General features: G+C 36.1%; 1 protein-coding gene and 1 pseudogene across 1 annotated transcript in view; one reads left to right on the top strand and one right to left on the bottom strand.

Annotated features, from left to right (window-relative positions):
• Positions 1-4,230: 4,230 nt before the first annotated feature.
• On the top strand, positions 4,231-5,135 carry LOC109701902 (transcription factor Spi-C pseudogene; annotated as a pseudogene).
• Positions 5,136-9,221: 4,086 nt separating this feature from the next.
• The window catches only part of B4galt6 (beta-1,4-galactosyltransferase 6), a 61,695-nt gene continuing 44,672 nt past the window's right edge, over positions 9,222-26,244 (bottom strand). The window contains exons 5-9 of the mRNA XM_020187344.2: positions 24,674-24,790; positions 16,235-16,422; positions 13,253-13,375; positions 12,924-13,025; positions 9,222-12,515 (exon numbers count right to left, since the gene is read on the bottom strand). Coding sequence (XP_020042933.1) covers positions 12,368-12,515; positions 12,924-13,025; positions 13,253-13,375; positions 16,235-16,422; positions 24,674-24,790 — 678 coding nt within the window. The 3' untranslated portion in view covers positions 9,222-12,367. The remainder of the gene's footprint in view (positions 12,516-12,923; positions 13,026-13,252; positions 13,376-16,234; positions 16,423-24,673; positions 24,791-26,244) is intronic.

The following is a 26,244-nucleotide window of genomic DNA, read 5'->3' as shown; positions in this document are numbered from 1 at the left end:
GGGGACATAACTTAAGTGGTACAGTGCTTGCCAAGCATGTAAGAAGCCCTGGGTTCAATCCTAGTACTGCAAAATAAGAATATCAATTTTAACCCAGGTGTGATGGTACATGCCTGTAATTCCAGATCTCTGGAGAATCAAGAGTTCAAGGCCAGCTGAGCCACACAGTAAAACCTTGTCTCAAAAAAACCCAATAATAATTCTAGGCTTTCTTTTTAAAATTTAATGCTATGCAAAAACATTCACATGGTTCCAGCTCATAACTCTGTAAAAGCATAATTAAAGGAGTCCCACTTCTACCCATCTGTCCTGCATCCCACTGCCATCTACCACCCATACATTATTTTTATTAGTTTCTGGTTTATGCTACCAGTCTCTCTTTTGAAAAAGCAGCAAATACACACCTATTTCTCCTTTCATTCACAAAGGCAGCATTTGTAAATGTCTAAACCTTACTCCTCCCTCCCCCAGAATTCTATATTCTGATGTATATTTAACCTGGAAACCAGTACACGTTATTAGATCAGATCAAGTGTCATATAAACTTGTGCTTGATTTTCTAAAAAAATTTAATAAAAAATAAGTGAATTCTTTGCTTTTCTTTTAAATATTAACCTCTTGATTTTTAACTCAGTATGTATTTTTTAAACTTTAAAGATGTTTAATGAGAAAGAGCCAGTTCTCTATTCAGACATATTTAGAGGTAGATCACAGATTTTTATGATGGTCTTTAATAATCCTAAATTAGGCACTAATCCTACTTAACAAAACCCAGTAGGTATGAGGTACATGGATTAATGCAACGGTCCTTTAGAATGCTGTGAATGTCTTCCCTACTAGATTGCAAATGGTGCTCCCTTAACGGAATCATTCCTTCACTGAGCACTGTGCTGGATGCTGGGAGTATGAAAGTAAGACAGAGATCACCACTCTCAGAAAGCCAACCCTTTGGGAAAGAAGAAAATCCTAAAATGGAAAAAACGCAAGAGTGTAAACTATGCTTTGGAAGGGTTTATGTACTGTGGGGCAGGCTTTCAGGGAGACAGCATTTACTTTTCCTCAGGTTGTCCAGGGAAGACTTCCACAGGCACTTATTATTAAGCAAATCTTAAAACCTATGCCATAGATCCTCTGGTGGATGAGGTAAAAAAAGACAAGTGTGCCAAGGCAGGCAGCATGACACAGGCCCCTGGGGGCAGTTTATAGGTGATGAGAGAATGAATGGGTGGACTGTGAGTAAGATGTGAGGTGTCAGGTCAGAGAGAGGTAGGCAGAAGTAAGATCATTAAGGCTTGCTACGTGAAGCAGAAGTTTTTGGACTTTACAGGTAGGCAATGGGGAGCCACTGAAAGATTTAAGCAAGAAACACAGTTTGGCAATCCAGAAGATGGATTCAAAGATGACAAAGCCTCTTAATAAGAAGTGTGTGTGTGTGTGTGTGTGTGTGTGACAAAGCCTCTTAATAAGAAATGTGTGTGTGTGTGTGTGTGTGTGTGTGTGTGTGTAGATCTGGGATGTTGAGGAAACAAGAGACCCAGATGGATTGGAGCCCTGAGATGGAGTGAATGTTGATTGCAAGGAGGAGAAAACCAGGATGACTCATGGATCTGGCCCTTGAGTTTCTAATTGTGTGGAAAACAGGAGCCATCTGGGTTTTGAAGGGAAATACAATAGCCAAGGACCAAGTACGTTTGGGTAAACAAGTGGGTGATGATGTCAATAAATTAATAATTAGGTTCAGGAGCTAAGAATTCTCAGCTCTTGGGAGGCCTCTAGGCAGGAGGTCCATGTAATTAATGCTTTTGAAGTGCAAGGGATCACCTACAGCTTTGGGTGGCTTAAGTTTAGTTAAAATTAGAAATCGTTAATCCAGTCCCTTACTCATGCTAGTCATATTTCAAGTGCTTATGAGCCACCTGTGGCTAGTAACTGCTCCACTGAACAGCACAAATATTTCCATCCTGGCAGAATGTTCTATTGCACTGTTATAAAATGAGTATTGATCAAGACAGGAGGTGGCAGGGTGGGAAGAATGGAAAGGAGAGAAAGAAGCATCTTCCATGGAAACTGAGGCTAAGTGGAAAGGCCAAACCCAAAAGCCAAGGTAGGAAAGAGAAAGAGTAGTTTGGGAACACAGATGACATTTAACCTCTTCGACTGTGCCACCAAGAAGCTCCAGGTAACTTGATGCTTCCTATCCCCTATGTATAGTTGCTTCCCATGTTGCCTACCTAAAGCCCCTGATGTCTGAGGAAAGAGCCTGGTTATTTGCCATGTTTCTTCTCATGACTATTACTGACAAATTTCAACTGTGCATATTTGCCAATTTTACTAATTTTACATAATTATGTTTAACCACTGGCTAATCTCCTAGAATTAAAGACCATACTATCATTCTTTAAATGTTACCAGGACAATTTGCATGCAGGAAAAGTTTTTTAATTAAAAGCTGGAAACTGGTTTAATGAGCCCAGTTTTTTTTTTCCATGTGTCAGGAACTGTACTAAGTGTTCTACTAGGGTTAACTTATTTAATCACTTCAGCAATCCTCCAGTAAGTACTACCATCTTCAATTGAGTTCCCCACAGTTTTAAAATTCTTAAAAGTTTACCATCTCACAACTAATGACAGGGGATCTGTGAATTCAAACTCAGATCAGACTGATCCAAAAGATTTGGTTATAATTATAACCCTTACTTCTGTCTAGCAAGCATGAAGCCGAGTTCAAACCCCAAAATCACCCCCTACCCCCCAAAAAAGATGCTCAAGAAACATTGCATTAGTGAAATAAACAGTATTTTTACAGAAGACACAAACAGAGGCTCATGTGATGGGCTGTGTGGTCCTTCAGGTGTTTTCATCCATCAGTTTTACACAGAAGTTGTAAACTCCTTGAGGTCAGGAATGTCTAACTCTGCAAGATCTTCCAGAGCAAAACTTTAAACTTATGAAACTAGGAAGATTAAATGTACGATGGATTTCAAGTCCATCAAAATAAATTATAGGAATATGTTGAGAAATGAGTGAAGTTTTATTTTCAAACAACATATTTTTCTTTTAATTACAGTATAGCTGAGTGGCAAATCACTCTCTTCTGAAGTCATTTAAATTCAGAGCAATACGGCATGCTCCTTATGAACTGTCTTCTCCAAATAAAACCATTTTGGTCCAAAGACATAAACTTCAATACACACGTTTAAAGATAGCACTATATATGTGTGTATATACACAGAGTTATTGAGTCAGCTTGTTGTATCTATGGTAATGATACCATAGATTTATGATCTATGGTAGGTATCATTAATACCTTAGATAGGAACCTAGGGCAGAATAACCCAATTAAATTTTATGACTTTAAATGATTAAGTGATCATGATTTAATGATTGATTTTATTTGTGATATACAATGACAATGTACTTGTACCTGATACTATAGATACAAGTAAAATACTACTTAGAATTCATTACACAGATAAGTTAAAAGAAAAAAGTCATGATTTCACAATCTATTCCCAAACACAAATATTTTAAGGATTTTAACTACTTTATACCTAAAAAAGTTCCAAAGAAACTTAGAAGGAATGTACATCAACAAATAAAAGCTATCTATGACAAACCTATAGCCAACATCATACTAAAAGGGGAAAAACTGAAATCATTTCCTCTAGACTCAAGAATGAGACAAGGGTGTCTTCTTTCTTCTCTTATTCATTATAGTGCTGGAATTCCAAATCTAAGCAATAAGGCAAGAAGAATAAAAGGGATTCAAATAGAAAAGGAAGAAGTCAAATTATTCCTACTACAGATGATAAGATCCTATACATAAAAAACCCTAACGACTCCACAAAAAAAAAACCTCTTAGATCTGAAAACCACTTTTGGCAATGTACCAGGACACAAAACCAACATACAAAACTCAGTAGCTTTTTTATACACTAACAATGAACAGGCTGAGAAATAAATCAGGATTCCATTCATAATGCCTCAAACAAACAAAAAATCTCTAGACCCTAGCAATAAACTTAACTAAGGAGGTTAAAGACCACTTCAATGAAAAACTATAAAACTTTGAAGAGGACACGTGTTTCAGAGAAGTGGCACCTTGTTTCCACCTGTACAAGTGGAGGCGACATTGGACTTGAGTGGACAGTACCAGTAATTGAACCCAGAACCTTGTGCATGCTAGGCAAACACTCTACCACTGAGCTTCCTCCAATTTATTAATGAAGCATGAGTCCTGTTGAACAAAACAAGCTGGGTCAAGCATTTGAGGATGCCTTTGAGGTCTGAGGCAACATTCAACTGCAGACCTTCAGTTCTCCCCAGATTACAAAAATTACTGGCCTTTCATTAACCACTGTCCTCACATCAGAGGAAATTCCAACTGCTATGGAGTCCTACTAGCAGAAGAGCCTGTCTGTAATTGGAGAACTGTAATAAACAGTGCTGTGACTTTTATCTTGAAGGAAATATTCATCACTCTCTGCAGAACACAGCTGAAAGCCAGTTGTTACCACCTGCTGTTTTACATCAAAAGGGAGGAAAAGGCCAGAAGAAGCTGCGACTGTTTGAATACCTTTACGAATCCCTGCCCAATCCTGATATGACATCTTGCATCCAGTGGGTTGATAAAAACAAAGCCATCTTTCAGTTTGTGTCAAAAAACAAGGAAAACCTTTGGGGAAAAAGAAGACAACCGGAAGACCATGACTTACCAGAAAATGGCCGGCGCCCTAAGGAATTATGCAAGGACCGGGGAAGTCATCAAGATCAGGAGGAAGCTCGCCTACCAATTTAAGTAAGGCCATTCTGCAAAGGCTGGCCCTGCCTTCCTGTCTCGGGAAGGAGGTCTTCTACTCACTGTGTGCCACCCAGCCAAGAATATCTCAGTTTGAATAAATGGAGTGCAAATTACAACAGCTATCCATATGCCAATTACCATGAGCTAAGCCACCCTGGTTATTAATACACTGCACCCTACAGGCTTCGAGATTTTTCTCTTGAAGCAAACACCCCTGCCTTTATACCAACAGGTTCCACATCTCTGGATTGGACTGGGCCAACCACAGAGCAAAAATATTCAAAAGATAATTGTGTCTGTCCTGACCAAGTACAGACATTTTTCTTGCCATTATCCCCCCCCAATGATATAGCGGAACGACCATTTAGATAGCATTTACCTTGAATTGGAATGTTTTGGGGGGTGGGACTGGGATTTGAACTCAGGGGCTTCACGCTTGCAAAGCAGGCGTTCTACTGCTTGAGTCACACTTCCAGTCTATATCATATTAGTATAAGTAACATTGAGATGTTTTAATGTGTGGGAGGATGTTCCTGGGTTATATGCAAATACTTTGCACTTTATATATGCATTTTATATATATAAGGGACTTCAGCAAGCACAGATTTTTGGTATATCCCAGGGCATCCTCCCCAGCTATACTGAAGAAAAATACAATGGGGAAAAAAAAAGTACAATTAACTTCATTGCCATCTTTTCATCAAATAGCATTTAATCATACTAACATGGGAAGTTTTGCCAATAAACAGCTTAATGTTTTTGGTGGATCTGTAGTTGAACTCAGGACTCCTCACTTGCAAAGCAGGCGCTCTATACGCCACACCTCCAGTCCTCAACTGTTTCAATGATCAAGTCCCATTTGGGCTTGATCCTTTCTCTTGCTATTCTCTGTGCAACACTTTTCTTCTGGATCACGTGTTTCCATGACTTGATTTATATATCAATTTAAACATTTTCCTGTCATATGCTCACATGAAAAATCACTCTAGCACCAATCTGTTTACAAAAAATCATTTACAGAAAATGATAGTGCATAACACAGGGTCCATGCTGAAATGCACTCTCAGCTTTAAAAACTTGAGTGGATTATTATTTTTTTTAATAATAGACACTCTAATAGGTGCAAGATGGTATCTCGTCGTGGTTTCAATTTGCATTTGTCACTTACAGATGTTGACTGTTCATATCTATTGTCTATTTGTTTGTCTTCTGAGAAGTATTCAATCCTTTGCCCTTTTTCATTTTTGGCAGTATTGGAGTTTGAACTCAGGGCTTCATGTTTGCTAGCGCCGCTTGAGCCGCTCTGCCAGCCCTTTCTTGTGTTCAGACTTTCCAGATAGGTCTCGCAAACTATTTGCCTGTGCTGACACTGAACCTCAATCCTCTTGGTCTCTAACTCCTGAGTAACTATGATTATAGGCATGAGCCACCGGTACCCGGCAAGAGCTTTTGTTTGTTGGTCTGTTTGATGCAATCCCATTGGCTTATTTTTGCTTTTGTTGGTTGTGTTTGGAGTCCTATTCAAGAAATCTGTGCTCTGTTTTCTTTTAGTAGTTTTACAGTTGCTGGTCTTATATTTAAGTCTTTAATCCATTTTGAGTTGATTCTTTAAGGTATGTTGGGAGTGGGGTGTGCAGTACTGGGGCTTGAGCTCAGGGTCTCATGCTTGCTAGGCAGGCACTCTACCATTTGGCCAGCCACTAGAGTTGATTCTTGCATTAAGTGGTGAGATAAGACCCATTTCCATTCTCTGACATAGATATCCAGGTTTCCCAACCCCATTTATTGGGGAGACTGTTGTTCCCCTATTTTGTGTTCTTGGCATATTTGTTGAAAATCAATTGACATTAGATATGAGAGTTTATTTCTTAACTCTTTTTTTGTATTTCAGACATTTTGATCTTGCTCTCTATCAACATTTTTACCCATAAAGGAAATACAAAATGAAACTACACTGAGATTCATTGTCTTTTATAAGCCAATACTATTTTGGTTTGATTATTGTAGCTTTACAATACATTCTGAAATCTGGCAAAAAAAAAAAAAAAACCCTTGAGGAAATAAATTACAGAAGACACCAGAAGAAAGACTTCCCATGCTCATGGACTGGCAGAATTAATATTGAGAAAATGGCTATACTACCAAAATTCCAACATCATTGTCCACATAAACAGAAAAATCCAACCTAAAATTCATATGAGAACATAAATGACCCTAAATAGAAAAGTAATCCTGAAGAAAAAGCAATGTTGTAGGTATCACAATACTGGACTTCAAACTTTATCACAGAGCCATAGTAACAAATACAGTATGGTACTGGCATAAAAACAGACATGAAGCCCAAAGGAAAAGGGCATCCAGAAATAAACCCACACAACTACAGCCATCTGATTTCTAACAAAAGAGTCAAAAATATACATTGGAGAAAAGATAACCTCTTCAACAAATGGTGGAAAAACTGGATCTCCACATGTAGAAGACTGAAACCAGGCCCTAATCTCTCATTCTGTATAAAAATCAATTCAAAATGAATCACAGATCTTAATGTAAGATTCCTAACTTTGGAACTACTACAGGAAAGCATAGGGGATGTAGATATAAGCATAGGTAATTATTGTTTGAATAAGACTCTAACTGCCCAGGTAATAAGAATAAAGACAAATGAGATTACATCAAATTAAAAAGCTTCTGCACATCAAAGGAAACGATCACCAGAATGAAGAGAAAATCCACAGAATGAGGGAAAACCTTTGCCAGTTATTCATTGGATAAAAGATTAATATCCAGAATATAGAAAGAGCTGAAAAAATTAAACATCAAAAGAACAAATAATCCAATTAATAAATGGGTAAATGAACTGAACAGAAAGTTCTCAGAAAAGCAGAAATGGCTAAAATAAATATGTGAAAAAATGCTCAACATTTTTAGCCATAAAGGAAATACAAAATGAAACCACACTGAGATTCCATCTCATCCCAGCCAGAATGGCAATCATCAAGAAAACAAACAACAAATGCTAATGAGGATGCTTGGGGTGGGGGAGGGGAGGAAGTGGCCCTCATACCCTGTTGGTGGAAGTGTAAATTAGTGTAAACACTATGGAAATGAGTATGGAGGCTCATCAAAAAGCTAAAATTACACCTACCATATATATGTCCCTACTATACCACTCTTGGGTATGTACCTGAAGGGGTATAAATCTACATACAAGAGATACCAGGAGCTGGTGGAATGGCTCAAGTGATAAGTAGGGTGCATGCCTAGCAAGCATGAGGCCCCGAGTTCAAACCTCAGTACCACCTGAAAAAAAAAGGGAAACACCCATGTTTATAGCAGTACTGCTCACAAATAGCAAAACTGTGGAATCAGGTCAGGTGACCAACAACTGACAAATGGATAAAGAAAATGTGGAATGCTGGGCACATATCCTAACTACTCAGGAGGCAGAAATCAGAAGGATCTTGGTTCAGTACCAGCCCGGGTAAACAGTTCACAATACCCTATTTCAAAAATACCCAACACATAAGAGGGTTGGTGGAGTGGCTCAAGGTACAGGCCCTGAGTTCAACCCCCAGTACCACGAAAAAAAAAAAAAAAAGATAATGTGGTATATATACACAATGGAGATTTATTCAGCCACAAAGAATGAAATTATGTCATATGCAGGAAAATGGATGGAACTGGACATAATCATATTAAGATAAACCAAGCTCAAAAAGCTAAATACTGCATGTTTTCACTCATATGTGGAATCTAGACCTGAAATATGATGATGATGGTAATAACAATAATAATAATAATAATAACAGTACTATAACATGAGCATAAAAGGGGCACTGTCTGTGGGGGAAATCAGTAGATGGGGAGGGGGAAAAAGGAAAGGGTACTCATATGTATGTATGAGGACAGCATAATGAAACTCATTAAAAAATGAAAATGTGAGGGAAGGGTGGGAGGTTAAGAGAATATAATGGGGGAATGAACTTATTCAAAGCAAATCTATGGGTATATCACAATGAAACCCCCTTGTACAATTAATGTATGCTAATAAAAATTAAACTACTTGATAACAGAAAAGTAAATTAACCATAACACATCAGCCTAGTTTAATAAAGTTGTGCAGGGAGAAGAAAATGTATGCTAAAACTAAATTCTTATACAGTCATCTTGATAAATAGATTCGATCTACTACAACATATCACCATTGCATTAATGGAAATATTTAAATACTTATTTTTTTAAAATAAAAACTATGAAATGATTTCTAAACATATTAAGCTATGGTTGCCTTAAGTTTATGTTGCAACCCTAGACAACAAAGACAGTCATCAATAATTCTCTTCAAATTTAGGAAAACAAACAAACCCCCCAGGTCATCCCAAAGAGTCCTGAGAGGAAATAATTGCACCATCACACAAAATCTTTAGAACATTGTATTTCATAAAAGACAATGATAAAAAAGTACAAACGTTTTCATGAGAAGCAAAAAAAATGAGAGTACAAGAGATCACCAGCATTTATTTCAGTGCATTTATGTAGAAGCCTTTCATATCTTAATAAATAAAATAATCTTAAGTACACTTCCTCTTTCTGATAAACAACACTGTGACCATTTTGGTTCTCCCAATTAACACAGTTAGAAATCCAAGGCAGTATATCTAGAATGCTATTTATCTGAAAAATACATGAAGAAATATAATAGAGGCTAGCAAAGGCCAAATAAAAAGACACAAAATCTGCTTTCACTTATAAGGAACCTCCAGAAGGATAATATCATATTGGATCATTTTCCATTTTGTTTAAAAATGGTTATCAATATCTTGGCTGGTACAGGATTATAAGTTTTTAATATATAATTTTATATTTATATAACATTGTAAAGAAGGTTTTCTTAATGAACACCTTTTCACAAAGTAAGAACAGAAATTTAAGTTTAGATTTTTAAAAAAACTAACTAAACCATAGTTTTGGCAAAGAATTAAATGACATCTTTACTGTGAATTAGACATGATGTTACACAAAAGTACTCACTTCCCCCCCCCTTTTCTACAAAACACACCCACTGTTATTTTTCTTTCTCTAGTTGAAAGGCACTATGTAATTTTCCCAGTGCCACAGGGACCTCATAAAATCTGTATGTCCACACAGGTTTCTTTGCTTTGAGACTAAAACATACAAGGATGTCTTCATAATTTCAGAAAGGTTTCAACAATGAAGGTAACTGGGCAAAACTATCATTCTTATAGAAACATATAAAAGTCATTGTTCATAGTCAAAATAATTTTAGGTCTCTACTTAAAAAGCAAAAAAGTTGAAATCAAACTTATGAGGTGGTTTTCACAGCATGACATGCCATATTCAAAATTTAAAAAAGGCAAAATATTTACATCTAATGCCTAAAAAATATTAACAGAAATATTAGAAAATTTAACAGAAAATAAGGCAAATACTGAGTTCTCTTGAGACTGTAAATGAAGAGATATCAAACGTGGACAGCCCCACATCAAAATGAGAAAAACACGTTTCCTGAATAAAATTCAGAAACAGTGTTAACTTCTCCCACCACTAAAATATTGTGTTACTAGGTTAATTATGCACCTATGCCCCTACTATCTTGTTAGTGGTTAACAAATGTTAACATTACCATTCTACTATCTTTCATTTCCCCTAATTAAAACACTACATTAGCTGTGAGAGACAGAAAACAAAATGACCAGATAAATTAAGTAAAAACACTTAAATTTTCAGAAGGTTTGATTTTTCACTATTTTAGTATCACAAAAAAATTGAAAGATAACTATTTTGGAAGTATAGAATTCTAAGAAATAAATATGGAAAAATTCTGCCTGGTATCATGATAGAGAAATCATCCAGTATTCTCAAAGTATAAGATTTTTGATTATTGTATGATTTGGCTGTGGTTACTTTACTTTGTGTACCAAATTGCCATAGAAAATGATACTTGAAAATTAAACTTATAAACTGAGATAAATAACCATATTTCTGTTTCTAGGTGAACTACCCATGGGCAAATGTTATCCAAGCATTTTTCATGAATTAATGCTATCATTCTTCATTGTTGAAGATTCACTTGGTAAAATATACAATTTAAAGTACTGTAAGGTATTTTAAAGAGTCTTTATATTTGATAATTTTTGAAGTAAGAATACTGTTTGGTTTTGCCATGGAAAACTTCATTCAATTTTAAGATGCATATATTTGATATTAGGTAGTAAGACCTGCTTTCAGAAGTGCATTTAAATAACTGATAATGTAGTTTAAGATAATTCTAGAGGCCCTGGGTTCAATCCCAAGTATCACCCATACAAAAGATAATTCTATTAAATAATAATTTTAGTGAAGAAATTTTAATAATTAATACCAGAGATTTCCTGAAAGTAAAAAACAATAGTTTGAATGAAACTTGCTGACATTTAAGGGTCCTTTTCAAAGGTGAAATTGTTTAAGTCTGATAATTAAACTTAAAATTTATTTTTTTCTATTTATCTTCATAAAAATAGAACATTTCATTTCTTATCTAATACTATAATTCATCTGTATAAGTTCTACCAGGTTTTTCATAGTTCATTATTTAAAAAAGAACAATTAAATTTTTTAAAAAATTAAAATTTTTTTTGGCTCTTCTAAACTGAAAAATAATAAAAAAGTGCTGTTCACTATGAAATTAAAAAAAATACAGTGTGTAAACACACAACCTTGGGAACACTTTTTGAGGCACAGGATCCCTGACACTTACACAGAGGTACGTAAAAACATTTAACGTAAAGAGGTCCTTAGTATCATGTCACATCACAACTTTTAAGATTTTCTTGGTAATACTCATGCAATATGCATAAACAATATGGTTGTGATTTAGCAAAATCTGATTAAATTGCAAGCAAGGAAAGAAATAGGTGATCCTAGCAGGAAGAAAGCTGTGTAAGTCCTTTCTTCTTTCCCTTTAAAGCCCTAAGAAAGCTGTGACTTCTTCCACATGGAGGCTGAAGGTCTAAAGCTGAAAACTAGTATAACAGTTTACTATATTAATTCACTGTCAATTATTGACAGTTCCTTCATTTCACACAAGGGTTAACCTTTGCTTAGTGATATAAATTTACAGTGTTTTTCTCATGCAAATAAAAATGTCTATAAAAGTCCAAGGCATAACCAATTACATGCAAACTGCACATCTTATTTTTCAACAATTTAAACACATTAATTTACATCACATATGTACAAAATATGTTTGAACAGAAATAAAAGCATTCTCTTGAATTAAATTACAGATTTGAGTATAAAAATTTTCTCTTTGTGGGGAGCTGTCAACTTCCAATCTTAAGCAATCACTTGTGGTTCTGCAGTGCTTGCCATGGAGTGTGTGTAGTAGAGAGGAGAGGTGAAGAAGGTGATTGTATATAGTCCCACACTGTAAACACTAAGGAATGCTGACTCTTCTCACAGATCAGGGCACTGAGACACACTGATTGCTGACCTCCATTAAGAGAGCACAAAGTTCATGTTCGTGATCCAGCATTGTGGTCCATCTTGCCACGAGAGCTACTTCTTTCAATAGTCTTCGATTGGAGCTAATTCTGGCATGAGGTTTACAGATATATTTGTATACAACCTATCAACCAATATTTTTGGTGTATATAATAAATTGTTCAACCCATCGATGTACTGACGCTCTTTAGAATACCTTAGTAATTTATACCTACAGCATTAGAGAAGAAAACAAAAAAGTGACAGAATCATATTCAAATAGGGAAATTGGTGCAAAATATGTTCTAGGTCATGTTGTAATTAAAGCATTTACAGTTCTTTACAATATTGGATCTCATGGATATTTAAAAGTCTCTAAACAATTACTCTAAATTACCATTTTTACTCTCAAAAATCCCACCTGAAATATAATTTTATCTTCAGGAAACAGTTTTTTAATTAGGTAACTGGGTTCTTTAATGTATCATAAATATGTGTGCATGTGTGTCTATCTTCAAAAGAAGCTCTAAAAATGTTTTCCTTTCATAAGCAAACATCTCTTTGGCAGACTGCTTTGGGATGCAGTATCTTTTTTAAACTGTCATATATTAAATAGTTTTGTAGATGACATTAAACTTACCGTCCTAAAAACTGGACTTCTCCTCGATGGTGATGAGGAATAGACTTGTATTTTCCTAAGTCTCCCTCTGGTCTGGTTACATTATATCCAGCATAGTGAACTCTACAAAATAAAAATGGATTATATAATTTCAATTTCAAAATGCAAAATGTGCATGCTACCAATAATTTTAGAAGATGCTTAATGAAAGAGAGAAATAAAAAACAGGACCGAGGAGCCTCACAATTTTTTATCACTAAGACTCCTTTCTTGGAATAGGCAAATATAATTTACCTCATAGAAATGAAACTTAGAAATTCTATTATTAAACTATATGTATCTCAACATACCTGTTCCAAAGGTCATCATCTTCTCCTCCCCATCCCCAGAAGGCATTAGGAAAACCATTGATCTTTCTAAACTGTTCCACAGTCAGTCCACTTACACCACCAAAAAACTCTTTATAGGGGAGACTAAAAAAGAAAGCAGGACACAGCATGTTAAAAATGAAATCATAATATGAGATGAAATTTTTAGTGTTTCATATACTTGGTAAAATATATCCCTATTTTCCAAATAAATAACTGGACTGATTAAATAGTGTTCTGGAAAATGTAAGCCAAGAAACAAAACATTTTAATATTATGGTGAACAAATACTGTGCTATGTTAAACACAAAGTAATACTGTAGCAACTGAAATTCAATATTTAATACTGCTAATTTTTAAGACTCAAAACCCGTGTTCAAAAATTATATAATATTCTCACAATAAAACCAAACTTTATTAATCAATCAGTACTACCAATGCAATGTTAGATTTTGCTAAATTAATAACATTTTTAAAGTAACTAAATTTATAAATGCATTGCTTATTATATAAAACAGGATAATACAAATTAGAAAAGCAAATCTAGCCCTGAATACTGAAATGACTAGCTGCCTTACAACAATTCTATTTGGAAAAACAAAACATTCATGGTTATTTATGAACATATTTATTTTAAATGGATTAATATTTAGAGAAATAACTATTTCAAAATTTGAATTTTATTTTCCTTACCCTTTCCTCAACTTATATTCCAAATAACCTATCAAATCATGCAATATTTTTAAGCTACATTTTTAATAATCTAAGCTGTTAAATTAGATAGGAATTGGTTTTTCGATGTTGAGGTAGCAACCCCTAAGACTGTAGGACTCTCCCATGGCCCAAAATGTGCTTCTTGGGAGTGGTATGCCTTAAGGGGTCAGGAGAACATGCAGCACAACAGAGAAAACATAACCAGGCATAGCACCCAAAAATCAAGATGATGGACATTTGGCTGGAGCAAAAACAAAACTGTCTCAGAAAAAGGAAAAGAGCAGATTTAACAATTTGTAAGGTACTTGATTCACTTGCTGTGGGGAGGAAGTGCTGTTTGCAGTTGGAATCTTATGTGGCACACAGAATCAGAGAAAAACAACTCCCACACAGAGCCAGAAGACTGTAGGAGAAAGCAGTCTTGCACTCAACCTGGGCCAAGGACACCCCAAGATAATAACAGCAACACTTGCCCTAAAGATAACCATACTGTATCAGGAAGATTCCACAAGGGTTACACGTGGATGCCCACAGTTCTAGGGAACAGTACTGATGGGTCTCCCAGAGAGTCAGTGCTGTATTTTCTATACCAGTTGTATTATTCTTACCTAGGTTTGTGAGAAATCTAAGATCATTAGTACCAAGATATTAATAAGGGCTTGGGGTGTAGCTCAGTGATACAGCATTTGCCTAGCATGTGTGAGGCCCTAGGTTTCATCCCCAACACTGAAGGAAAAAAAAAAAAGATAAAAGACACCCAATAAATGTGGGTGTGTGCTTACTGACATGTATAAACCATTTAGCCTAATTAGGTCTACTTGCTGTCTTGCTTAGGTGGAAACAACCAATATAGTACACAATGGAAAAAGACTAAGATAAAACGAAGTTCTCACAGATAACTAAAGAAAAGAAACCAGAGCAAAATACTGTCGTGCCTATCTTACCCTCTCCACAGCAGGAGAAACACAGTCTGCATGGTTACCTGGGGTCAGAGTGTGAGCACAATGGTGGGTTGAGACTCTTCCCTAGGCTTCATCCTATGACAAAAGTATGCACTGTCCCACCCATGCCACTCTTCCTATACTACCTTCCAATTTCTAAGCAAGTCTCCCAGATCTCCTACAAATCCTGGGACTAGTCCAATGGATATGAATGTATTATCCATTAGAAACTGGTATTTTTAAAAATAAAAAATTAACTCAGAATTCTCAGTTTGCATGAGCTTTTATGATGTTTTTTAGTGAAAATCACTTACCCTGGATCTAATCTAATTCTAGTCAGCTGACTAAAATCAAGTTTCCATAAGTCTTAAGAGCCAGATCATAAACCCTGACAGCTTCCCCCCAAAAAACTCCAGACTTGGAGTTCAGATGGAGAATAATAAGGAAGATAATTTGTAATGATGACAGTGACTTAGCAAAACTAAAACACTGTCCCCCCAAACATTCTTGTTTTTTCATTAGTTTTGTTTTTTTCTTTTCTGATTTTGATGCCAATTCATTAGCTCATGTCAATGGAACTTTGAGTCTCTCTCTACTTTGTAGGTCAGACACCAGCCAAAATTATGACATAGGCAACATTTTCCCTGCTCCAGACAACAGTTTTCTCTTTTTTCCATTTCTATCAGTCAATGAAAACTGTGATCTCTTTATCAGATTAGATCTTATTTGTTCATGTCAACTTCAGTTATTCTCACAGCTCTGATAATTGTTTAAATTTTAAGGTATCTCCAGTTGTCAGCAAATGAAAAGATTTGTTTCTTATAATTAAGACAGGTCAAGGAATGAGTAAGTTTAGGAAGAAGAAACATTACAGAAGGAAAACCTTCATGACCCTGAACCATTTCTAAGGGGAAAGAAAGTAGTAGGGGCCAGCATGGGCTATGGAGCTACTAAGGGAAGGCCCAGGGCAAGTGTGAGCCCACTGAGGAGTCCTACAGATGGGGGATATCATTCCAGTGAAAAGGAAACCAAATTTCAAAAATATACGTAACTGACCAAGTCCTACAAGTGTGAGAATTCGGCTGAACCAGGCTCCATCCCACCATACTACACCCAAACCTTATATAATACGAAATGTTCAGATAGATGACAAGCCACTCTACGTCCTGGCTCTCCCAGGACAGCCTGGAGTTAAAGATGGTGTTCTTTAGGCTCCTGAGCTCTGTCAGAGTTAGGCACGTAATGCTGGTACCATTTCAATGCTATAACTGTACATCATACAATAACCAGAATAGTGCATATCACTTACATGTACATGTATTTATCCAGCTTTGCTGCAAAGTGACGTGGCATTTCTCCACATCCATAATAGTTCCGGTCATTTTCAGGTAGATGATCCACATCGTGGAAGATCACACAGTCCCAGACACTGTCTTTCATAGCTTCTTTGAAGCCCACATTGAAGAGCATCGCACGATTAAAAGGTTGCGTGCCAGTCTTCACAGAGCAAACACAGACAGAAAAATAGAAAAGGACTCAGACTTTGTCATCTGACTTTTTTCCTACAATTTTCTAACTGGTTGAATCACAGTCAAGTAATAACAATTATACTTGAATAAAATAGACAAGTCATAACCATATGTTAGGATTTTTAAATACAGTCAGGCATCACTGAACAATGGAGGTACAGTCTGAGAAATGTGTCATTAGGTGATTTTGTCATTATGCAATGTAACTTTATGGGACTGCCACTGCACATGCAGCTTACGGCTGACTGAAATGTCATTATGTGGTACATGACCATACACTGTTTAAATTTACTGCTTACATTATTTTATATCTTGGTAACACAGAAAAACTAGATAATAGGTACTATCTAGTCTACTGGTACATAGTCATATAATAATGTAATCTGTATTTCTGCCTTACTTCAAATATCAGGTCACAGATTATGACCAGAAAAAATAGAGATAAATAATTTTAAAAAACTGCACTAAAAATAACACTCTAAAGTAAAGTGCTTTACTTCTTAGTGGTGTTTCCTGTATATCATCAAAATTAAGGCAGGAGGGTAGGGGGTATAACTTGGTGACAGAGTACTTGTATAGCATGCATGAGACCCTGCGCTCCATCCCCAGCACCACACACACACACTCACACTCTCTCTCTCTCTCTCTCTATATATATATATATTAAGGCAGGAAACTTGAAGTAACTCAACAAATTGTGCCTTTCTCTTCTATTGCAAAGCCAGGAGGTCTAACTTTGTATTTCTAATGTTCATAATAAGGACCAAGAGCATTTTAGAGACAAAAATAATTGAAACTTACTATACAAACCCAGCTTTCTTTGTATTCCTTTATTGGGGAAAATACATCAACATGCACAAGCAACAGTTTCTATTTTTGCCATTACTATTAAATTTATACTGTATTATACTATCGTATTTACTGTTGTAATATAATTATAATAGCATTTTAATGGACAAAATATAGGAACTTCACACACAAAACCCAACCTCCTGTACTGCAACCATTTTTCTTTATTTATAGCGAAAAAGTGCACTGGCAATAGAAAAGTTTTATCCCACATCTAAAGAAAATTAAAGAGTGGCTCAGGCCTGTGATCAGCTACTAAGGAGGCAGAGATCAGGAGAACTGCAGTTCGAAACCAGTCCAGGCAAAGAGTTCATGAGACCCTGTCTTGAAAAAACCCGTCCAAACAAAGGGCTGCTTGAATGGCTCAAGGTGTAGTCCTGAGTTCACACTCAGAGGAAGGAGAAGGAAGGAAAATACCTTAGCAACATTTCTCAAAATAATTTCCAAAATATGAAAAAAAAGAATAATTATGATAAAAGTGAATGAAACAACTCTGGAGTGCTGCCTCAGGAGTAAGAAATTACTCATTTTTAGCTCTGGGTCTTGTACTAACTTGAGGTCACAGAAATCACTTTACTTTTTATAGCTTCTTTACCAGTGAAATGGAGAAAATAAAAGGAAAGGGAAGTCAATTGTATTATTACTGGTATATCAACATCAGCTTTGACTTTCCTTTAAGGTCTTAAAATTTGTTTTTTATTAAATGTGTACATAACACATAAAAGAGTTATAAGAATAAGAAGTTCCAGTCCAATGCATTTTCATCAGCCAAAAGTAATACATATTTCAACTCTTCTAGCTGTTTGTTCTAACATTTACTTTCATACTTTAAGACAGTAAGAGTTCTGATATTTCTTGCTTGGTTAACTTCAGACACTGTCTACTGACTTCTTACCATGGCAATAAAGGAGTTAAACCACCAAACCCACTACTCCTCCCTCCAGTCTCCCAATATAGTTATATCATAAGTTTTGGTTAAATCAGAGTATATATTATTAAGATTATGTGAGCTAATTCTGGTTTCTTTGTTAAACTGAGATTAACTACAGTTTTCTATATAACTTATTACTTTGTAAGAAAGGCCCAGTAGATATGCCCTATACCATTAATAATTGATGTACTCATAGAAATACAAATCATCTATCAGTTCCTTCATTTCCCAAGCTCAATTCCCCCTGCCCTGACCTTCTGCTTCATCTAGTCTGGACTAGCTGCTATCATCTGGACTTCTGTTTCATGTCTTTTACTTGATTTACTTAACTTTCTGAGGCACATCCGTCAAGAGCTTCTTAAGTAAGGGCCCACAGGGGAAAGTGTGTGTGTGTGTGTGCGTGTGTGCACGCGCGTGCACGGATGCACAAATGCATCTATGAACGAGTTACTGGAATGACTGGAATGCCACTGTCTACCCTCACAATTGAATTGATGTTTGACTAGGTCAAAAAAAATTCTAGGTTGAACATTATTTCTCCTTAAAATCTGGAAGACACAATCTTGCAGCTATCAGCATTGCTAAGAAAGTTAATACATTTCTGATTCCTACTTATTTTTCCTATAGAACCTTTTAAGTACTTTCTTTCATTTTTATTTAAAAAATTTCAAAATGTGCTTTATAATGGATCTACACTTTATTCATATATGCTTTTGGGCACTATTTAAAGCCTCATACCTTTACTTTGGAGAATTTTACTTTTTCTTTGGTCATTTTCTTCCACTTATCTGATTTTTTTTCTGCTACAGTTTTTCCAGAACTCTGTTTTAGTTTATTCTTTTAGTTATCTACAGATGTATTACTAATCACAGCAAAATCTGGCAACTTAAAAAAGCCAAGGGCCGGGGATATAGCTGAGTGGTAGAGCATTTGTCTAGCACGCGTGAGGTCCTGAATTTGAACTCCAGCATGGGAGGGGTGTTAAGTGGGGAAAGCCAATAGACATTTATTATTCTGGTCACTTCTATGGAGGGGGAATTTTTGGAACAGAGTAAGGAAGCCTCACCTCTGCCCCCAGGTTTTCGGGGCCTTGGCCAGAAGGCTAGAAGTCTTGACTGGGACAAAAGGATCCACTTTCAAGGTGGCTCGCTCACATGGCTGGCAAGATGATGCTGGCAAGTCACTTCTTCTCCACAGGGTTGCCTGAGCAGGCTTATGTCACAGCAGCTGGCATCCCCAAGAATGAGTGTTGCAGGAGAGCATGATGGAAGCAGCATGTTATCTTTTATGACCCAGCCCCAACTCATGTACTATCATTTGCACAACATCTGGTTCTCTTTTGCAGGATGCATATCCCCATGACATACTGGTACTCTTAGATCTATACGCCTACTTTCTTTTGCTTTGGTTCTATTTTTAGGAGTTGTATTATCTCCCACCTCTTCTACTGAATGTTTTTAGGCATCACATTTCATTTTCAACAATGCTCTTATGTTATGATGTCCTATTTTTGTTTCACAGATAATCATTATTTTCTTGCATTTTGTGGACTCTGAGCTTTTTTGACTGTCTTAAGGATTTCCTCTGTTCTCTCCATCATCTCTATTTTTTGTACTTTTCTTTTTAAACCCCTATTTAGTTTTGTCTCCTTTATAGAGGCCTTCTTCAAAATCTAGGGATCTTTGGCTATCTATTTATGTTTGAGAATAAGGCACTACAAAGCAAAATGAATTTCACATATGTATACAAGAATTGTTTCAAACCACTCTTAACTTACATACAACACACACATAAATACACACCTAAACCAAAAAAGTAGGTCCTTCCCTGCCTCCAAGTGTTCCGAATGTTCACAGTTGAGGAAATGGCAGTGTCCTTCATCGTTGAGGACAAAAACCCTGCCATCCTATTTGACTACTCTCTACCACTCACATAGCACACCCAACACCTCAGCAAATACTATCATGGCCTAAAACCAATCACTGCTCGATGCATCTGCCACTATCTCAGTAGTCCAGGTCATCACCATCTCCTATGCAGGCATCTGCAAAAGCTTTCTAACTGCTCTGCTCTCCTTATTTCATCACTATCTCATCTACAGCTTATTCTCTAAACAGCACCCAGTGCCATATTTTAAATGTGACATTCCTCCACTCAAAACCTGACAGAGTCTTCTGACCTCACACATGAGAACTCAAGTCCTTATCCTGGCCTGTTAAGTCCTTCATTATTTGTTTCTCAACCATCTCTCTGACTTCCTCTCCAACATTCTCCTTCTTTCAATGCTGTAGTGACACTGACCTCTCTGCTCAAACCATGCCATACACATAGTTTCCTCCTGCCCTGCCTGGAACACCACTCACCCACCATCACCCCATCAGCTTGACAGCTCCTGTACATCACGGAGTGTGCACTGAGCAAAATTCCTCAGACAGGTTTTCCTTACACACTGTATAAAAGAGCACCTCTCTCTGTTCATACCACTCTTTTGCCCTGAATCTTCTTAGCTCCAAGCGCTGCCTGACATCATAAAATTGTTGACAGTCTTTCCTCTCTAGAACAGGTAAAGGCCTAGTTTGTTCACTGCAGTATCCCCTTTGTGGAATGAAGGAAAGAGAGGTGCACAGGGGTGGTGATGTGATTAACTGGCCTTTCCTTTGGAGACCTCCAGTACTAGATCTGGAATCTTCTTGCTATGGCTAACCTATCTTTCTAATGAAGTCACCATTCATACCTTGCCATAGGTGAAGAGGCTGAGGGATTCCTATCTGTCTGCTGACCTCAAGAAGCTAGACAGGGAAGAGGTTTGAGCGACCTTTGGGTCAGTTTGCAGGCTGACTTACTCCCATCTTTAGCTTCTACAGAGGATAAACTTTTCATTTTTTATAGAATATAATGTAGCATTCATCCAGCAAGAGGAAAGATGAGGAACTGGGGCTATTAGTATTTTGTAATCAAATTTTCAACAATCTCCTCACCACAGCCCAGTGCTTCAGCCTATCTTCTGTACTATATTTCAAGTGCTGAGATTCTCAGGGTTTTGATTCCATTCATGTCATAATCACCTCCTGTAAGCACATGGTTAAATATCTTTAGCTCTGCCAGGCAGCTGTCAGTTCCATCACCCATTCTCATCTCTGTCCTCGTGCTTTGACAATTTATAAGGTTCCCCCTGCTTTCACTTTCAGTTATGGAGTTTGGAAGAGAGAAGAGGTAAAACCATGCACAAACCTCTACTTTTTAACTAGGATTTTTGAGCTGCTCTACAGTTTCTTGGCACTTTTCCTTGGTACCAATCCAGCAGAAAAATTACTTCTTTTTCGTATGTGGTAAAGATGTTTCTAGCTCTAAACGAAACTATATCGAATAGACGGTCCTGAATTAATACTGATCAAGGATGAGATTCAGACTTAAGAGGTTTGAAAGTAAAAATCTGAATCTTAGGTGTTTTCCAAAAGTGTCTTCACATACACAAAATACTTCAGTGGTGCTGAACTCTTGGAGAATATGCCTTTAAAATCACAGAAAGATACCTATCTCCAGCACATTATGGATGAATGAAGTTTCAAGAAAGGAAACAAGCAGTCAGTAATACTGACCTAGAAATGTATAGCTATAGCTGTCATGAAAGTAGCTAAAGTTTTTGACTTGTTATCAGATCAAAAAGGTCACTTTTCATAGTATAGGTTGCTACATTAAAAAGTGCACAGGCTCCATATACATCATTATATACACAGGGAACAAAACTGAAAGTGTGTTTTATGTACCCAGAAGAATATTATATTAACCAAGTATTTCTAGGGGAAAAAGCAGAGGTGAAAAACTGAGAAAATTTTTAAAAAGAGGCAGATCCAGAATAAACAACAAAAGAAAAGAAAAACAACAACTAAGAATCTTAGGAGTAAAAATTTAAATACTTGGTACAAAAAAAAAGTACCATCTACACAAAGCTAGGTCACTTTATTATTCAATTATATATCTACTGAGAAACAGGAAAATAAATTCCAGCATGTCTTTTTATAGAAACTGACAACCAGATTCAATGGAACAGAACAGAGAGACCAGAAAATATGATACCTGTATGTTAACTCATTTTCCACAAAAGTGACAAAAAAGGAAAAGATAATCATTTTGATAAGCAGTAATGAAATAATTAAATAGCCATAGGCCAAAAAACATAAACCTTCACCCTTACCTCAGAGCATAAATAAAGATTAATTTAAAATGGATTAACCTGAGTCTAAGAGTTTTAAACCATAACACTCAGGAAAAAAGCATCAAGAGTACCTTAGAGAACAATTTCCTAAACACAAAACAAAAAGCACGCATTATAAAAATAATCAATAAACAGAACTTCATAAAAATTTTAATTTTTTATTTTTCAAAAACACTACCAAGAAAACAAAGGGGTAAGTACAGACTGAAGGGAAATATTTGCAGAACTTTTGTCTTCAACTCAGTAAAAAGAAGACAACCCAATTAAAAAGTAGACAAAAGATGTGAACCAACATTTTTTTGATAGCAAATAAACATATGCAAAGATAATCTACATTATTAGTCATGAAGGAAATACAAATTAAAGCTGCAATAAGATATTACTACAGACTCTCTCACCATGCCAAGTGTTAACAATGGGCTAAAGTGATAGGGAAGGTCAGTATACATTAATATAAAATCACTATGTGCTGCACACATATGCATCATAACAGTGGCATAGGTTGGCAAAGAGACCTAGTCTTCAAGTGCTATCACATTTCTTTTTTAAGTTTCCATAACATCACTTTATTCACATTTAAAAAGAATAGAAATAATTAAATCCTTTCATTACATTTATAATCACAGCTTGTTTAAAGACAAAGACCACAAAAGTAAATCAGGTTCATTTCAATTTTATTTAAATAGGCTATGTTAAGAAATTACAATTTACTCACTTTTGATAATATTTAATCAAAGGAAATAGAAGGAATTTTTTTCCTTTTCAATATTTGTTAGTTCTATTCTTTCTCTGGCTATCTGTATTTCTAAAACAATCATAGACTCTCCATTTTGAAAGGGATCTTGGGCATCACATGGTTTAGTCCTCTATGGCATGTGTTGTTTTCTGACCTGTCGGTTCACTGTATGTATATTTATTTTATCAGTTATTGAGCTAGGCCTATACCCTGGAAAGGCTGGTGTTCCATTACTAATGAACATCAGGCTAAGCAAGACTAGTGTATTATATATGTGTATGGCTACAACAGAGACAGTCAACATTTCTTCATCAAGAAAGATTACGTTGAAAATGAAAACAGGACAGCAAATGTTCACTGTATACCACTTTTTAAAAAAGGATCAATACCTGACTCTCATTCAGGTGCTCTTCATTACCTAATGAAGTAGATCAAATATTATTTTGCAGGACTAACCAGCAACCACTCCACAGTACAAAGAAACCCTCAATCAAGAATTATCTATGCTTCAGGCCAGGCACAGTGGCTCACATCTGTAATTTCAGTTACTCTGGAAATAGAGATCGAGAGGATCACAGTTTTAGGTCAGCCCAGGCAAAAAAGTTAGCAAGACTGCATCTCTATCAATAAGCTGGGTGTGGTGGTACACTCCTGTGGCCCTGGGGGAGAAATAGGTAGGAGGATTATGGTTGAAGGTAGGTACCAGGCAGAAACATAAGAGTCTACCTGAGAAAAGCAAAAAGGGCTGCAGATTTGGTTCAACTGGAAGAGCACCTGTCTAGCAAGCACTAGATCCTGAGTTCAAACCCTAGCACCACCATCAAAAGAAAAAAAAAAAAAAGAATTATCTATGCTTTATGCTTTGCTATTGAAAGACAACAACAAAAAAGTCTGATCCTTCACTTTCTTCCTAAGTCAGAAACTGAAATGCTCTTTCAAAACTAAACCCTATGAAGGTACCTGAGATCACTCTAAGTGCTTCATATATTTTAGAGTACAGCTTTTGAGTTGCACTCCAGCATGCCCCAGCTGCATTCAAATGAGTCTAAATGCTCCCAAATAGCCTCCATCACAAAATGAGCAATTTTTCAATTAAATGGAACTAGAGATTTTCAAGAATAACAAAAATCACAAACATAATGAAAGCATAAAATGGACAATATTGCAAGTCAAAGGAATATGTAATCCTATAAGATAAATATCAACTGTACAGTTATTTAAAAACCAGTTTGAAAATCCAATATGTAGAACATCATTAAAATATATCAATACTATCAATGCTAAAGCCAAACAGAACTGCTGATCAATTCATTTGATCAAATTACAATTACTACAAGATAATTACAATTATTATAAGAAAAAAAGGCTCAACCCAAAATATAATTTTATTCAGCTCTAAAACCAAGGATTTAAGTTACCTAAATCAAATCATAGCTAAGAGTTTAAGTTCTAGACTACTTGGTGACCATTCTGAAAAATATTCTCACCTGTTCAATGACATAAAAGGCAAACTCAAGCCGCTGTTTCTGGAGCATTGGAATCAGGTGCAAGAAAAAAATTGGAAGATGTTCATGGCGATTGCGGAAAGGAATGAGAACTGCCACCTTTAAAACAAAATAGTCACATTTTTAGTAAATATAGCAGCAAATCCTAGAGGCAAAGATAAAAACTGACTCTTGGAAACTTCTGATGTCTTTAAAGTCACACCCCTATGTACTTTCTCACTGGAGATACCACAGTGAGCATGCACACACACATGTGCGCACACGTACGCATATGCACAGAGGCTTTGCCATCATGCCACTTATGGTCTTTCTCGTGAAGCTGGGGAGGTACATGTGGCCTCTGAAGACCATTCTGAGAACTATGGTCCTTCTCCTACAAGTACCAGAGGAAATCACTGGAAGGTTCTGAAAGAGTGGTAAATTAGATTTGGTGATCTAAGACTACTGTGGTGACTACATGAAGAGTAAGTAGATTGAAATAGACCAAAATGGACTCAGAGAGCTGGTTAGGACAGTAACACAGTAGTCCAGGCCAAGAGGGATAACGGAAGCTTGAATTAAGGTACAGGTGAAGGAGAAGAGGGGTAGGTGGATTTCTGAGACATTTCAGAGGTAAATTAACAGGATTTGGCTGTGAACTGGGTGTCAGGAATGTGGCAAGAGTAGCTCGTAGGTTTAAAGTTGATCCTAAATAATTTTTTGGGAAGACATTAAATGAAATACTTCAAACACGTAAAGATAAATACCCCATATTCTCACTCATAGCCAAAAACTAAAACAAGAAGAGAGTAGGAGAAAGAGTAGGAAGGGTAAGAGGAAGAAGAAAGACAGACTGGATGATGGATACCAAAAATACAGTTAAAAGGAATAAAGTCAAGGGTGACTACAGTTTATGACAATCAATTATATAATTTTATGATGAACTGGAGGGAAGAATTCAAGGTGTTTAAAATAAGAAGTGATAAATGTATAAGGAGACAGAAATGCTAATTTATCCTGATTTGGTCATTATATACTATATATACTGAGTGATCATACTGTAACTCATAACTGTACAATTACATGTCAAATAAAAACAAAGAAAAAAGAAATAATCTTTTGGATTTTAAATTGAATTGAAAAAGAGGCTCCACTTGAATGTCTACTATCTCTACACAGCCTCAAGATTACAGTGAGTTACACAGACCACTTCAGGCCAGCCTGGGCTACAATAGTAACACTCTGTCTCAAAACAGCAATAAAAACACAACCTTATAAAATATGACCATGAAATAAACATTAAGTCTGATGATTAAGTTAATACTTTCATTTAATCAAAATGCACAATTAAACTTTTGATACATTTTGTAAATTTATTTCAGAGGTACAGTAATATTCAGTTGAAAATGAGATTATGCTAGAACATTAAACATAACAAAAATGATCACATAAACAGTACAGAAAACAAAGAAGTTTGTCCTTCATAAATAAAAGAAACTATGCTCATCCAAAAACAAAAAGAAAAAAAACATTCATATGGAAGTGAAAATGGTTTCTCAGCACATCAATCTTTC

Source organism: Castor canadensis, chromosome 4 (genome assembly GCF_047511655.1).
Source record: "Castor canadensis chromosome 4, mCasCan1.hap1v2, whole genome shotgun sequence".
NCBI lineage: Eukaryota > Metazoa > Chordata > Mammalia > Rodentia > Castoridae > Castor > Castor canadensis.
Note: the sequence above shows the minus strand (reverse complement) of the source record. Positions and strands in the feature narration are given on the sequence as shown.